Source organism: Taudactylus pleione, unplaced genomic scaffold (genome assembly GCF_031769625.1).
Source record: "Taudactylus pleione unplaced genomic scaffold, aTauple2 ptg000632l, whole genome shotgun sequence".
Lineage (NCBI taxonomy): Eukaryota > Metazoa > Chordata > Amphibia > Anura > Myobatrachidae > Taudactylus > Taudactylus pleione.
This window is the reverse complement of record NW_028285034.1, coordinates 1,054,064-1,066,662: the sequence shown is the minus strand read 5'-3', so window position 1 is coordinate 1,066,662 and position 12,599 is coordinate 1,054,064. Positions and strand designations below refer to the sequence as shown.

Here is a 12,599-nt window from a genome sequence, read left to right as displayed (position 1 = left end):
ATCCCCAGGGATCCCACATTAACCCCACCATCCCCAGGGATCCCACATTAACCCCTCCATCCCCAGGGATCCCACATTAACCCCTCCATCCCCAGAGGCTGCACATTAACCCCTCCATCCCAGGGATCCCACATTAACCCCTCCATCCCCAGGGATCCCACATTAACCCCTCCATACCCAGAGGCTGCACATTAACCCCTCCATCCCCAGGGATCCCACATTAACCCCACCATCCCCAGAGGCTGCATATTAACCCCTCCATCCCCAGGGATCCCACATTAACCCCTCCATACCCAGAGGCCGCACATTAACCCCTCCATCCCCAGGGATCCCACATTAACCCCACCATCCCCAGAGGCTGCATATTAACCCCTCCATCCCCAGGGATCCCACATTAACCCCTCCATCCCCAGAGGCTGCATATTAACCCCTCCGTCCCTGGAACATGCACATTAACCCCTCCATCCCCAGGGATCCCACATTAACCCCACCATCCCCAGAGGCTGCATATTAACCCCTCCATCCCCAGGGATCCCACATTAACCCCTCCATACCCAGAGGCTGCACATTAACCCCTCCGTCCCCAGGGATCCCACATTAACCCTTCCATACCCAGGGATCCCACATTAACACCAATATCCACAGAGACCGCACATTAACCCCTCCATCCCCAGGGATCCCACATTAACCCCACCATCCCCAGGGATCCCACATTAACCCCTCCATCCCCAGGGATCCCACATTAACCCCTCCATCCCCAGAGGCTGCACATTAACCCCTCCATCCCAGGGATCCCACATTAACCCCTCCATCCCCAGGGATCCCACATTAACCCCTCCATACCCAGAGGCTGCACATTAACCCCTCCATCCCCAGGGATCCCACATTAACTCCACCATCCCCAGAGGCTGCATATTAACCCCTCCATCCCCAGGGATCCCACATTAACCCCTCCATACCCAGAGGCCGCACATTAACCCCTCCATCCCCAGGGATCCCACATTAACCCCACCATCCCCAGAGGCTGCATATTAACCCCTCCATCCCCAGGGATCCCACATTAACCCCTCCATCCCCAGAGGCTGCATATTAACCCCTCCGTCCCTGGAACATGCACATTAACCCCTCCATCCCCAGGGATCCCACATTAACCCCACCATCCCCAGAGGCTGCATATTAACCCCTCCATCCCCAGGGATCCCACATTAACCCCTCCATACCCAGAGGCTGCACATTAACCCCTCCGTCCCCAGGGATCCCACATTAACCCTTCCATACCCAGGGATCCCACATTAACACCAATATCCACAGAGACCGCACATTAACCCCTCCATCCCCAGGGATCCCACATTAACCCCACCATCCCCAGGGATCCCACATTAACCCCTCCATCCCCAGGGATCCCACATTAACCCCTCCATCCCCAGAGGCTGCACATTAACCCCTCCATCCCAGGGATCCCACATTAACCCCTCCATCCCCAGGGATCCCACATTAACCCCTCCATACCCAGAGGCTGCACATTAACCCCTCCATCCCCAGGGATCCCACATTAACCCCACCATCCCCAGAGGCTGCATATTAACCCCTCCATCCCCAGGGATCCCACATTAACCCCTCCATACCCAGAGGCCGCACATTAACCCCTCCATCCCCAGGGATCCCACATTAACCCCACCATCCCCAGAGGCTGCATATTAACCCCTCCATCCCCAGGGATCCCACATTAACCCCTCCATCCCCAGAGGCTGCATATTAACCCCTCCGTCCCTGGAACATGCACATTAACCCCTCCATCCCCAGGGATCCCACATTAACCCCACCATCCCCAGAGGCTGCATATTAACCCCTCCATCCCCAGGGATCCCACATTAACCCCTCCATACCCAGAGGCTGCACATTAACCCCTCCGTCCCCAGGGATCCCACATTAACCCTTCCATACCCAGGGATCCCACATTAACACCAATATCCACAGAGACCGCACATTAACCCCTCCATCCCCAGGGATCCCACATTAACCCCACCATCCCCAGGGATCCCACATTAACCCCTCCATCCCCAGGGATCCCACATTAACCCCTCCATCCCCAGAGGCTGCACATTAACCCCTCCATCCCAGGGATCCCACATTAACCCCTCCATCCCCAGGGATCCCACATTAACCCCTCCATACCCAGAGGCTGCACATTAACCCCTCCATCCCCAGGGATCCCACATTAACTCCACCATCCCCAGAGGCTGCATATTAACCCCTCCATCCCCAGGGATCCCACATTAACCCCTCCATACCCAGAGGCCGCACATTAACCCCTCCATCCCCAGGGATCCCACATTAACCCCACCATCCCCAGAGGCTGCATATTAACCCCTCCATCCCCAGGGATCCCACATTAACCCCTCCATCCCCAGAGGCTGCATATTAACCCCTCCGTCCCTGGAACATGCACATTAACCCCTCCATCCCCAGGGATCCCACATTAACCCCACCATCCCCAGAGGCTGCATATTAACCCCTCCATCCCCAGGGATCCCACATTAACCCCTCCATACCCAGAGGCTGCACATTAACCCCTCCGTCCCCAGGGATCCCACATTAACCCTTCCATACCCAGGGATCCCACATTAACACCAATATCCACAGAGACCGCACATTAACCCCTCCATCCCCAGGGATCCCACATTAACCCCACCATCCCCAGGGATCCCACATTAACCCCTCCATCCCCAGGGATCCCACATTAACCCCTCCATCCCCAGAGGCTGCACATTAACCCCTCCATCCCAGGGATCCCACATTAACCCCTCCATCCCCAGGGATCCCACATTAACCCCTCCATACCCAGAGGCTGCACATTAACCCCTCCATCCCCAGGGATCCCACATTAACCCCTCCATCCCCAGAGGCTGCATATTAACCCCTCCGTCCCTGATGCTACCACATTAACCCCTCCATCCCCGGGGCTCTGCGAGTGACGCTGCCGGTTTCCGGGCGGGCGCGGGGCCGGAAGCGGGTGTGCCGGACACGTCGCCGGGTAAGATGGCGGCGGAGCAGGGAGCGGGAGCCGGAGATGGCGGGGCCCGGAGGGGGCACCTGGCTGCCGTGGTCCTGGCCCGGGGCGGCAGTAAGGGGATCCCGCACAAGAACATCAAGAAACTGGCGGGGAAACCGCTCATCGCCTGGGTGCTGCGTGCGGCGGGGGCCTGCGGGGGCTTCGACAGGTGACACAAGCGACCCCCATACTGTACCCCTCCCCATACACAGGGGGGCCCCTATACACCCCCTCCCCACACACAGGGGGGCCCCTATACACCCCCTCCCCACACACAGGGGGGCCCCTATACACCCCCTCCCCACACACAGGGGGGCCCCTATACACCCCCTCCCCACACACAGGGGGGCCCCTATACACCCCCTCCCCACACACAGGGGGGCCCCTATACACCCCCTCCCCACACACAGGGGGGCCCCTATACACCCCCTCCCCACACACAGGGGGGCCCCTATACACCCCCTCCCCACACACAGGGGGGCCCCTATACACCCCCTCCCCACACACCGGGGGGCCCCTATACACCCCCTCCCCACACACCGGGGGGCCCCTATACACCCCCTCCCCACACACAGGGGGGCCCCTATACACCCCCTCCCCACACACCGGGGGGCCCCTATACACCCCCTCCCCACACACCGGGGGGCCCCTATACACCCCCTCCCCACACACCGGGGGGCCCCTATACACCCCCTCCCCACACACAGGGGGGCCCCTATACACCCCCTCCCCACACACAGGGGGGCCCCTATACACCCCCTCCCCACACACAGGGGGGCCCCTATACACCCCCTCCCCACACACAGGGGGGCCCCTATACACCCCCTCCCCACACACAGGGGGGCCCCTATACACCCCCTCCCCATACACAGGGGGGCCCCTATACACCCCCTCCCCATACACAGGGGGGCCCCTATACACCCCCTCCCCACACACAGGGGGGCCCCTATACACCCCCTCCCCACACACAGGGGGGGCCCCTATACACCCCCTCCCCATACACAGGGGGGCCCCTATACACCCCCTCCCCACACACAGGGGGGCCCCTATACACCCCCTCCCCACACACAGCGGGGCCCCTATACACCCCCCTCCCCACACACAGGGGGGCCCCTATACACCCCCTCCCCACACACAGGGGGGCCCCTATACACCCCCTCCCCACACACCGGGGGGCCTCTATACACCCCCTCCCCACACACCGGGGGGCCCCTATACACCCCCTCCCCACACACCGGGGGGCCCCTATACACCCCCTCCCCACACACCGGGGGGCCTCTATACACCCCCTCCCCACACACAGGGGGGCCCCTATACACCCCCTCCCCACACACAGGGGGGCCCCTATACACCCCCTCCCCACACACAGGGGGGCCCCTATACACCCCCTCCCCACACACAGGGGGGCCCCTATACACCCCCTCCCCACACACAGGGGGGCCCCTATACACCCCCTCCCCACACACAGGGGGGCCCCTATACACCCCCTCCCCACACACAGGGGGGCCCCTATACACCCCCTCCCCACACACAGGGGGGCCCCTATACACCCCCTCCCCACACACAGGGGGGCCCCTATACACCCCCTCCCCATACACAGGGGGGCCCCTATACACCCCCTCCCCATACACAGGGGGGCCCCTATACACCCCCTCCCCACACACAGGGGAGCCCCTATACACCCCCTCCCCATACACAGGGGGGCCCCTATACACCCCCTCCCCATACACAGGGGGGCCCCTATACACCCCCTCCCCATACACAGGGGGCCCCTATACACCCCCTCCCCATACACCCCCTGCACACGGGCCCTTATACAGAGTGGGCTCCTATAACCCTCCCATATGCAGGGAGCCCTGTACACCTCATACATGGTGATTGTATGGGGGGGTGTGACACACGGTGATTGTATGGGGGGAGTGACACACACGGTGATTGTATGGGGGGGGTGTGACACACACGGTGATTGTATGGGGGGTGTGACACACACGGTGATTGTATGGGGGGGGTGTGACACACACGGTGATTGTATGGGGGGGTGTGACACACACGGTGATTGTATGGGGGGGTGTGACACACACGGTGATTGTATGGGGGGGTGTGACACACACGGTGATTGTATGGGGGGAGTGACACACACGGTGATTGTATGGGGGGGTGTGACACACACGGTGATTGTATGGGGGGGTGTGACACACACGGTGATTGTATGGGGGGGTGTGACACACACGGTGATTGTATGGGGGGGTGTGACACACACGGTGATTGTATGGGGGGGTGTGACACACACGGTGATTGTATGGGGGGGTGTGACACACAGTGATTGTATGGGGGGAGTGACACATACGGTGATTGTATGGGGGGGGTGTGACACACACGGTGATTGTATGGGGGGGGTGACACACAGTGATTGTATGGGGGGGTGTGACACGGTGATTGTATGGGGGTGTGCTAGTGAAAGTTTGGCGGACACACAATCTATAATACAGATGACAGGATTTACATAGGGTCTATTATATTCCTTCCCGGATACTACGCTGCTGCGGGCGTCTGTAAATAATGACACCCGTATTATGCCCATCACACCCACTCCTGCCCCTGGCGTACTGTCTATGTCACAGTTACTTATTGTCACCTGTCTTTCAGCGTCTGGGTTTCCACGGACAGTGACGACATTGAGAAAGTTGCTAAGCAGTATGGGGCGCAGGTTCACCGCAGGACTGCCGAGGTTTCCCGGGACACCACCTCCTCGCTGGAGACCATACAGGAGTTCCTGCTGCATCATCCGGGTCAGTGATCAGGCAAACGCCATACTATGCGCTATAGTCACTACTTACCACCTCGTCCTCACGTCACAACGTGTCACCTGAATCCGTAACCTGAAAACTGCGGCGCCAGCCCTGTCCTGAGAACACTCGGCCGCAGTTATAAACGTCCTATGATGTAATGAGATCTTCTGGTAACTGGTGATCATGTAAGATTTAGGGTACATAACGCTGGTGGTGGTACAGGTGCCCGCGTTCCTGGTACATTGCCACCTCCAGTGTGTCCCTCTGTCTTATATGGGAGACATTAATGGTTTTAGCCAAATCTATAATTGGTCACTTCCTCAGCCGGTGGCTTCAATAAATGACAAAGTGATCACGGATTTATTTCTGGCCTCTATTATTGCTCCTATCTGCTGGTGATATTTATTCTCATACTATGGGCCGTATTCAATTAGAAGCGAGAAGCCGGTTTCCTCGAAAAGTATCGCCGATTGCGGCTTTGCGCCTGGTCGGAACTTATCTCCTTATTCAATTCCAGCCGGTTTTCGCCTACGCGGAAAGTCAGTGTAATATGTGACAAAGATTCGCCTCGGAATAGCCGGAGTAAAGGAGGGCAAAATGTTTATATTTTGGGGTACAAAGGTGGGGAAACCTCTCAGGACCCTCGGGACAGCCCCCAAAGGACAACTGTGTCAAAAAATCCCGGGAAAAAACTTAAGAACACCCCAAAAAAGTACTTTCATTTTGGGGGCGAAAATGCACAGAGTGGGGGGACAAGCATACAAACTAGTGAAATAGGCTTCTTGGGGGGCTACAAGGAGGGGTCAGGGGTGTTTAGGATTACAGGTGCATGTGACGGGCGTTTTTCACATTTTTTTTTTTTTTAAAAACTTAATTTTAGAGACTTTGAAATATACTAGCCCCCATTATCATGTCCCCCAAATGTGGCAGCACTACTTATTTACACCAATAAATACAGCTTAATGCCATTCTTCACCACTTGTGCAAAGACGCTAATAGGAAGCTATTGAAACAACTTACGTACCCCAAACAGTGTTATTAGGGCTATTCGGGGACCTCTACATTCATCCCCAATCTTAGTGCAGCTTTTTTGTGGGGTTCAGGCTCATTTTCCCAATTCTGACAGCACTTTTTGCCTGTTCTGAATCCGCCGCTTGCCGTTTTCGCCTGGTTTGGAATTGAATACGGCGAATAGGAGGGACGCGCACATTAACTTTCCGCGTCCAAAACACGCGATGTCAGCGGAAAGTCCGGCAGGTGAAACTAATTGAATACGGCCCTATGTATATTATTTATTATATGTATGTGATATAGTTACATGTTCTCTTACCTCACCTAATATTCCGCCTTTTCTTCGTGTCACCTGCAGAGGTTGATATGGTCGGGAATATACAGGCCACCTCTCCGTGTCTCCATCCCAGCGACCTCGCCAAGGTGGTGGACATGATCCGGACGCAGGGCTATGACTCGGTGTTCTCTGTAGTAAGACATCACCTGTTCAGGTGGAGGGAGATGAAGGCGGCAGGTGAGACATGCGTGTGCTCTGCGGGTTGTATGTTATGTCAGCACCTTAGAGGGTCCCTCTTGTCTCGCCCCATCTGGCCTAGTCCTGTGGCTCTTAAGCTGCTGTGTGACTACAAGTCCCAGCATGCCCTGCCAGCCAATGGCAAAAAGGTCTCCCTTAGTGTCTGTGCCCTCACTAAGTATAGAAACCAGAAAGGGGGGGTGTGTGTCTCCTGCTAGCGGCACAGCAGCCTCCCCTTCTTATGGGATAATGGTATGACCCAGTCTGCTCACTGAAGGGTCATACGATGGGGCAGGAGGAAGTACTGTGTGGTCGGGAAAATGGGGACAATCATTTCTGGAATATAATTTTGTTCTATCAAAGTATAAAATATATAAATTGTACATAAACGTTGTCGTCACGATCTCTGTAGTGTCCGCAGTGTTGTTGAGCCTGTATATGGAACCCTATGACACCGGAGAGAGCGGCAGGTGCGAGACTATACAGACATTAATGGGCTCATTCTGCAGGTGACACCACAGTGGCGGAGAACTTTAACCCAGCATGTAGGCCGCGTCGGCAGGACTGGAGCGGGGAACTGTACGAGAATGGCTCCTTCTACTTTGCTACCAAAGAGCTGATCACCAAAGGATACCTGCAGGTCAGCGTCATTACTGCGCTCCGCAGCATGAAACCGTCGTCCTTTACTGGGCAATGTCATGCATCCATAGGGCGCAGCTAGAGAGTTAGAACATTGCAATTATAGTTTATATAAAGTACCCAAACATGCAGAATAAGTGCACAATCACCTGATAGATTGCTGACATGATCATATAAACCTTGGGTAGTCTTTGTTTTTACATAAGTAAGGACACATCAGCCCCCCCCCCCCCCCCCCAGAGACCCTCATGACATAGACATAGATACGCCTTCGTCATCGCTACTGGTATACACTCAGGTTATTTTATGTAATACCATATATTTCCAAAACAGGGAAATCCTTACAACATGGCCATTTTATGAGAAGGTGATGTATCTGCATAATGCATGTCTTACAGATCTCTTTAAAGGTTCTCTTGCGAAACGCGTAGGGTTGGATGTGGATTATTTATATGCAGTCCGTCACCCCCGTGCTCTTGACAACAAGCCCATTTCAGTAATGTGTGAAGGGAGGGTGAGGAGAGCCACGTCTCGTATACTGCATGTTTACAGATCTCCTTACAGAATGGTGAAATGCGTAGTTAGCGGTGGATCCTTTATATCTCTGTCAGGCCGTGTTTGTGGAGTAACGTGGGTTGGATTGGGGAGTGACGTGGGTTGGATTGGGGAGTGACGTGGGTTGGATTGTGACGTGACGTGGGTTGGATTGTGGCGTGAGGTGGGTTGGATTGTGGCGTGAGGTGGGTTGGATTTGGGGCGTGAGGTGGGTTGGATTTGGGGCGTGAGGTGGGTTGGATTTGGGGCGTGAGGTGGGTTGGATTTGGGGCGTGAGGTGGGTTGGATTTGGGGCGTGAGGTGGGTTGGATTTGGGGCGTGAGGTGGGTTGGATTGGGGCGTGACGTGGGTTGGTTTGTGATTCGCAGCTGAGAGACGTAAGGTTCATGTTTGTTCTCAGGGCGGGAAGATGGCCTACTACGAAATGAAGCCGGAACACAGTGTGGATATTGACATTGATCTGGATTGGCCAATCGCTGAACAAAGAGTTAAAAGGTACAATTATAACAGATGACCTGGAACAAACGTAACGCGCCACCACATTCGGGAAGGGGCGTCGCGGTGACTTCAGTAGGTCTTTTAAAGGCAAAGCGAGTGTAATAATGACTCCTGCCATGTCCTGTAAAATGAATTGCGGGATCTCCTGTATAAAAGGTGAAGTCACAGATATTAGGATAATGGTCACGATGTGATTACGGGATCCCTGGAACTGGGCGATAGAGAATAATCGGCAGTTTATCTGCTCCCAGTGATCACGCAGAGATCCCTGGTACAGCTGGCAGCACCGGTGGGAATGTGCGGCAGACTGACCATGTTCATCTTCATGTCCGTGTAGGTTTGGCTATTTCGGTAAGGGCAGCCCCACCTTGGTGAAGCTCTTGGTGTGTAACATTGATGGATGCCTCACCGATGGGCGAGTGTACGTCAACCAGGAGCATGAATTAATTTCCTACAGTCTCCGAGACCTGGATGGGATCAGGATGTTACTGGACAGAAATGTGCAGGTAGGTGGTCTCCGGTATCTGGGGGTCATTGTACTACCTGTACAGTACAGACCTCCATCAATGTACGATAACCATATAAATTGTAGGGTGCTTTGTGTCTCCTCTGTACGTGGTCTCCAGGTCCGTCTCATCTCTGAGAGGAACATAAGCCCCATGTTGGTCTCAAGCCTGAAGCTGCCGTGTACGATTGTGGCGAACGTGTCCAACAAGAAGGATATCCTGGAGAGATGGATGGCGGATTTGGGGCTGACGTCCTGGAACCAAGTGGCTTATATGGGTGAGTGCTGCCTATATATCTCTGCTCGCTCACCTCTTGTGTCCTGGTATCTGCAGTTCTCCGGCTCCTCCTCGTCGTCTTACCTCCACCACTGGCAGCAGGGTCAGGCTTACAGATGTCCTCGGGGTGCAGGCTGGGGGCTCGAGTTCTCATAGGATGGGATTTGTCAGTGATAACATGTTATAAAGGTGTATTATAACAGTTGTATATATATGAGGTGACCGCGTTCCTGGCGGCGTCCGTTATTCCCGGCAGTCATCCGCCCTTTCCCCTGTGATTCGTCCCTCGCAGGGTGCAGCAATTCGGATGTGGAGTGCCTGAAGCTGGTTGGTACCGGCGGGGTCCCGGCTGACGCCTGCACGGCTGCCAAGATGACGGACACCTTTGTCTGCAAGTACGGAGGCGGCTATGGCGCCATCCAGGAATTTGCCGACCACATAATAACGTTGATGGAGACGGGAAGATGATGAAGTTCCTGCAATGAAAGAATATTATATGAATATTATACGTTTATCCTTAATGCAGCTTTGAAGCAGAGGTTCCCCCGTCTGACGCCGCGACAGTAATTACAGCGCCGTAGGGTCAGCGGTAGCGCCTGTATCCTGGTTGTAGAGGAATAATGACCCGTAGGAAAACAAACGCTGCAAGGAAACGCATCTTGTCCTGTATGTAATGTTTATTACTGCCCGTCCTATAGCATTTTAAATGTTATTTTTACATTTCGTTTCTGTGAGCATGCAAATGACAAAAGGTCGATGTCCACAAGGTCTTACGCAGGGGCCTGGAGATCCCGGGAGGGGGGTGTACAATGGTTCCCGGGGCTTTTAAATTAAGATGCTGTTCATAAAACAAAACGTCATTTAATCTCATAATAATGACGTATGGAGAGTTGTTGTTATTGGTCCGTATATATACTTTATTGCAGATGATGATATACCTTGTCTTATCTCTCTGCTTCTCAGACATTTCTTTATATCATAAGGCAGTGCTTTGGACTATACCTGACCCCGAAGTTCCTTTTCAGAGATGGTTGCACAGGGCTTTGGTGTATCCCAGAACAATTGAGCCATATAACCCTGGTGATATAAAGTCATGGCCGGGAAGCACAGAAGTTTACCAGCAATATATATTTTTATAGGAGGACCTGTAGAAACAAATAAATCCATTTGAATCTAGAAATTCCCCGATAGGCCTCAGACACGCGGGCGCTTCCCATGTGCGTATTTTAGCTGCGATCATTGCAGTGTAACCCTATGGAGAATGTTCTGCCAGTGCGCAGGAGCGTATGGGTGGACGGTCGGATAGGCTACATTCGCGATCTGTGCGACGTTCCCTCGGAGGCCCCGTGTGTACGGTTACTGCGTTCTCATTGGAAGTGTCAGCTAATCTGCGCTCATCAGGTTGCGCCGTGTGAAAATGGTCACGTCCCGTATGTTTATATGACCTAAGCTGCATGTCCTTATTGTAATGACGATATCACCTGCGCAAACGATTTTAATTTTTCTGCTATGATACTAGATGAACGTTCTTTGTTGACTTTTACAGGTGGAATATTTTTATAGCGATGTATCCGGGAGGGGATTATTTTAATTGCTCTGTGTTGTACATATGTTCTATCTTCTGTTTCTCCATGAATGATTCAGGCACATGAACCGGAACCAGGTACTTGAATCTGTCGCCGGCTAGCGCCGGTATATATCGTATATATAGGAATATTTATCTTCGGGTGAATTCATGAAAATCTTTTATAGTTCTTTATGCAGAACAGTTTACACGAATTTGGGATGAAATCTTTGGAAGCTCAGAGAGGTTTTACAGGCCGACAAATCATTTTAATTTATTATGTCTTAGTTGCGATTATGTAGATTTTATTTGTACATGGAATTAGGGTTAATGTTCTTTTCTGTCCGCTTGGTGGTAAATCAGACAATACTATAACTGTCTGCTGTGCAGTATTCTGAATAAATACACAGTGTGATAACTACTTCATGTGTCTGCTATTTATGTCATGGAAATGGCTGTGGATGGAAGGAGGTGCGGGAGGCACTGATGGAAGGAGGTGCGGGAGGCACTGATGGAAGGAGGTGCGGGAGGGCGCTGATGGGGGAGGTGCGGGAGGGCACTGGCAGGGGAGGTGCGGGAGGGGAAGCTGGCTGAGGAGGAGGTGCGGGAGGAGACACTGGCAGGGGAGGTGCAGTAGAACGGGTGGTATAGGGGGGACCCTGATAAGGGGTGTAAGTGACTTGTCCACAGCATAGAGGAGTCGGTGTGAATAAGGAAAGTGACCTGGCTGCTGTATCTCCTGAGGCTGCCGGTGGGATCATAATGACAGTGGTCTCTGCTATATACACTCCGTTACACTGTAATGTGACCTGGCTGTATCTCCTGAGGCTGCCGGTGGGATCATACTGACAGTGGTCTCTGCTATATACTCTCCGTTACACTGTAATGTGACCTGGCTGTATCTCCTGAGGCTGCCGGTGGGATCATACTGACAGTGGTCTTTGCTATATACACTCCGTTACACTGTAATGTGACCTGGCTGTATCTCCTGAGGCTGCCGGTGGGATCATACTGACAGTGGTCTCTGCTATATACTCTCCGTTACACTGTAATGTGACCTGGCTGTATCTCCTGAGGCTGCCGGTGGGATCATACTGACAGTGGTCTCTGCTATATACTCTCCGTTACACTGTAATGTGACCTGGCTGTATCTCCTGAGGCTGCCGGTGGGATTATAATGACAGTGGTCTCTGCT

At 53.8% G+C, this 12,599-nt stretch overlaps 1 protein-coding gene across 1 annotated transcript; it reads left to right on the top strand.

Moving 5' to 3' along the window:
• Window positions 1-2,993: 2,993 nt before the first annotated feature.
• CMAS (cytidine monophosphate N-acetylneuraminic acid synthetase) lies at window positions 2,994-11,825 on the top strand. Its single transcript, XM_088454766.1, has 8 exons — window positions 2,994-3,221; window positions 5,699-5,841; window positions 7,211-7,366; window positions 7,876-8,006; window positions 8,961-9,055; window positions 9,396-9,564; window positions 9,685-9,841; window positions 10,133-11,825. Exons 1-8 carry the CDS (start codon window positions 3,040-3,042, stop codon window positions 10,306-10,308), a joined length of 1,209 nt encoding a protein of 402 aa, XP_088310892.1. The 5' UTR covers window positions 2,994-3,039; the 3' UTR covers window positions 10,309-11,825.
• Window positions 11,826-12,599: the final 774 nt, after the last annotated feature.